The sequence below is a fragment of the Theobroma umbraticum genome, unplaced genomic scaffold (assembly GCF_002168275.2).
Source record: "Theobroma umbraticum cultivar Fairchild unplaced genomic scaffold, ASM216827v3 scaffold_4.1, whole genome shotgun sequence".
NCBI lineage: Eukaryota > Viridiplantae > Streptophyta > Magnoliopsida > Malvales > Malvaceae > Theobroma > Theobroma umbraticum.
In genome coordinates this window covers 7,157,202-7,159,920 of record NW_018397258.1, presented here as the reverse complement: position 1 = coordinate 7,159,920, position 2,719 = coordinate 7,157,202, and the positions used below count along the sequence as shown (strand labels likewise).

Sequence of the window (2,719 nt, the reverse complement as noted above, 5' to 3'; positions counted from 1 at the left end):
TATTAGAAGGTGAACTGGCGAAGGCTACAGAAGAGATCACAATGAACTTGATGCTCAACTCTTTTGAAGTTTACCGACTTTTGAAAATTCCTTTCTGATATGAAATTGGATGGCTAATAAAATCCAAGACCCATGTGATGCGCCTTTATAATAACAAAGGTGTCGAAAACCAATCGTTTTTGAATTCCATAAGCTAGAAAAATGGCTCCATTTTTTTTATTTGTTCCAACTTTTGAAAAGTGAGCATAATCCCTTACTTTAAATTTTCCTAACAATATACAACATAAACTTGGTTATTACCCATTTTCCTCTAAACGCTAAGCCGTGGCCAGTGTTGCTTCAATAGAAAAATGTTTTTCCAAACTAAAATTAATAATGTCTCAAGAAAGATTAACTAGATTGGCTATATTATCAATTAAAAAAATATTAGAAAAACTTGATTATAAAATTAATTTAATTAGAATTTGGCATCTCAAAAAGTTAGAAGAATAAAATTTTAATAATTTTTTTAATTTCAATAAAAAAAATCTCATTTAAATATTCAACTTTAGACCTTTAAAGTTATTGAACAGTTACACATTTATATGAAATATACATATATATATATATATATATATATATTTTCCTGTCTCATCCTTTTGTCTACTTGGATTAGACTGGTCACTTCCAATAAAAAAGTTATACAACTATATATGCCATTCTAATTTCATCTCGGTGTATCCTGATAAAACTTGCTGGATTCGGGTGCACTGAATTTATCCAGGTGAATGATGATATTAGTGGTGATATTGTATGAGACACGATACATAGGAAAAAGCCAACCAAAAAAAAAGTTGAATTATTGATAACTGTACATTGAGAAAAATATATTCGAGTCAATTTGGCTAATGGGGTATGTCCAGGCCATTTAATTTCATTTCTGAAGCTCTAAGGAAGAACTGCTCTCTGGCCAAGCTCCTCACTTGCTTAATATATGAATCGAAACTCACAGCCTCGAGTTCAAGTGCCTTGTCCAATTTATAGAGCACATCCTCTATGGCAAAATCTGCGGCCGAGCAATCAAGTTTCATTCTTGAGTTCTCATCAATTTCAAATGCATCCTCAATTTCAACATCTCCAGCATCCAGGGCCATTAGTGGTCTTCGATCATTAACTTTCAACCAGTTCACCAACCTATCAGCTTCTTCTGCCCAATTGTTCGATCTCTCTTTCAGTTTCTTGCATTCCTGCTCCATCTCCAAAATCATGCTTGTGGTGAAACGGTCACGCTTCATCAGATTTTCTTGCAACAAGGATAGCTCCTCTATTTCTTCAACTGTGCTGGCCTGCAAGGCAACCATGTCATAGTAAAGCATGCCTACAAGTCTATCAAAAGCTTCCTTTCTAGAAACAAGAGAAGGGTGAGTGAAACTAGTCGTCGGCGGGGAATATGAGAAAGGATGATCACGGCTAAAGAGCCGGACAAGATTGTGCAGAAGGCCAGAAAGGTTGCATGGAGGATATTTCCAGGTTAAGATATAAGGCGGTGATGTGGCTCCAGAAGTGTCAACGAAAGGATGATGGCGATGAATCGGGGTCATGGGGTCAACTGAAACGAAGACTAAAGGTGCCTTTTGAGGGTAGTTTTCGTGGAGCCAAATGGTGAGAGGAACGGAAGGTGTGGAGTTGGAGACTTGGACATGGCCACTGGCAAATAGAAGGTTCACTTCGTTTCCATCATTGTGCAGGAATCTACCAGTTGAGGGCCCGAAAGTAGGGTACTCTTGAAGCAACGAAAGGAGATGTCGTAGTATAAGCCACTTCTGTTTAGAGTCCGAGTACGATAGAGCATAAGGGTTGGTAGCCAAAAGAGCTGTTTCTATGAATTCTTTTGGGGATGGCGGTGCCATATGGAGAGAGCTTGAGATCAGATGGATTGCTTATTGGCAAACGGGAATTCTGTAATCTTAGATATAAACCAGAACAAATCAGTCTAAGAAGACCTGAAATATTGCAAGTCAATACAGAAAAATGTTTGCAACTGTCATCAAATTGGTGGGAAATTTTCTTATGACCTTTAGCAAGTTTCCTAGTTCCTACGGCTTTTCCACTTGGTATACCGGTCAACTATAATGACTCACCAGCAATGTTTCTTTGACCTTTTCTTTCTAATAACATACAATATAGGTGACTTTTCTGTTGAAGTATGGACTGCAGGGAGGTTTGCTCAGGCATTTCCACAAAATTTCCTTCACAGTTCCAGGCACGTCTATGAATTATATATAAATATATATGCTTTGACTTCTCCTGAATTAAAAAATGATACTGTGACGGTTGTCAATATTTTGAGACCAAGAAGAAGAGATGCCCGTAGAGGCCAAACTGGGTGCCTAGATATTCAGCGTCAATTCCAGGGAATGGGTGTCTTTATCACATTCGCTGGATTGTATTTTGGGCTGATAAAAGATGAAATGTATATGTTCATATCCACACGTGAAGAGCTCCATGGTTTCTTCTGTTAATGATTTCAACAACTTTAGGGACTGCCAAAAAGAGAAAGCCAGTTGTTGGTGATATATTGCTTGAAATGCAGCTGCTTGATTAAAAAATTCTCAACTGGAATACAATAAAACTACATTGAAGTACATGACATTAACACATGCTTTAAGTACAGGGTGATAATGTGTCTAGACCATAACTTTGTCTTTCTAAGGAGTAGGAGAGCAATTCCCACTTGCAA

General features: G+C 37.4%; 1 protein-coding gene across 1 annotated transcript; it reads right to left on the bottom strand.

Annotated features, from left to right (window-relative positions):
* Positions 1 to 689: 689 nt before the first annotated feature.
* Positions 690 to 2,031, bottom strand: LOC110414118 (Ubiquitin-conjugating enzyme/RWD-like protein). The gene has a single exon (XM_021425181.1). The coding sequence runs from the start codon at positions 1,887 to 1,889 to the stop codon at positions 885 to 887; it is 1,005 nt and encodes a 334-aa protein (XP_021280856.1). The 5' UTR covers positions 1,890 to 2,031; the 3' UTR covers positions 690 to 884.
* Between the last annotated feature and the right edge of the window lie 688 nt (positions 2,032 to 2,719).

Bases quoted from the DNA above. Each gene is read 5' to 3' on its own strand.
- LOC110414118 (XM_021425181.1), bottom strand. From the start codon at position 1,889: ATGGCACCGCCATCCCCAAAAGAATTCATAGAAACAGCTCTTTTGGCT.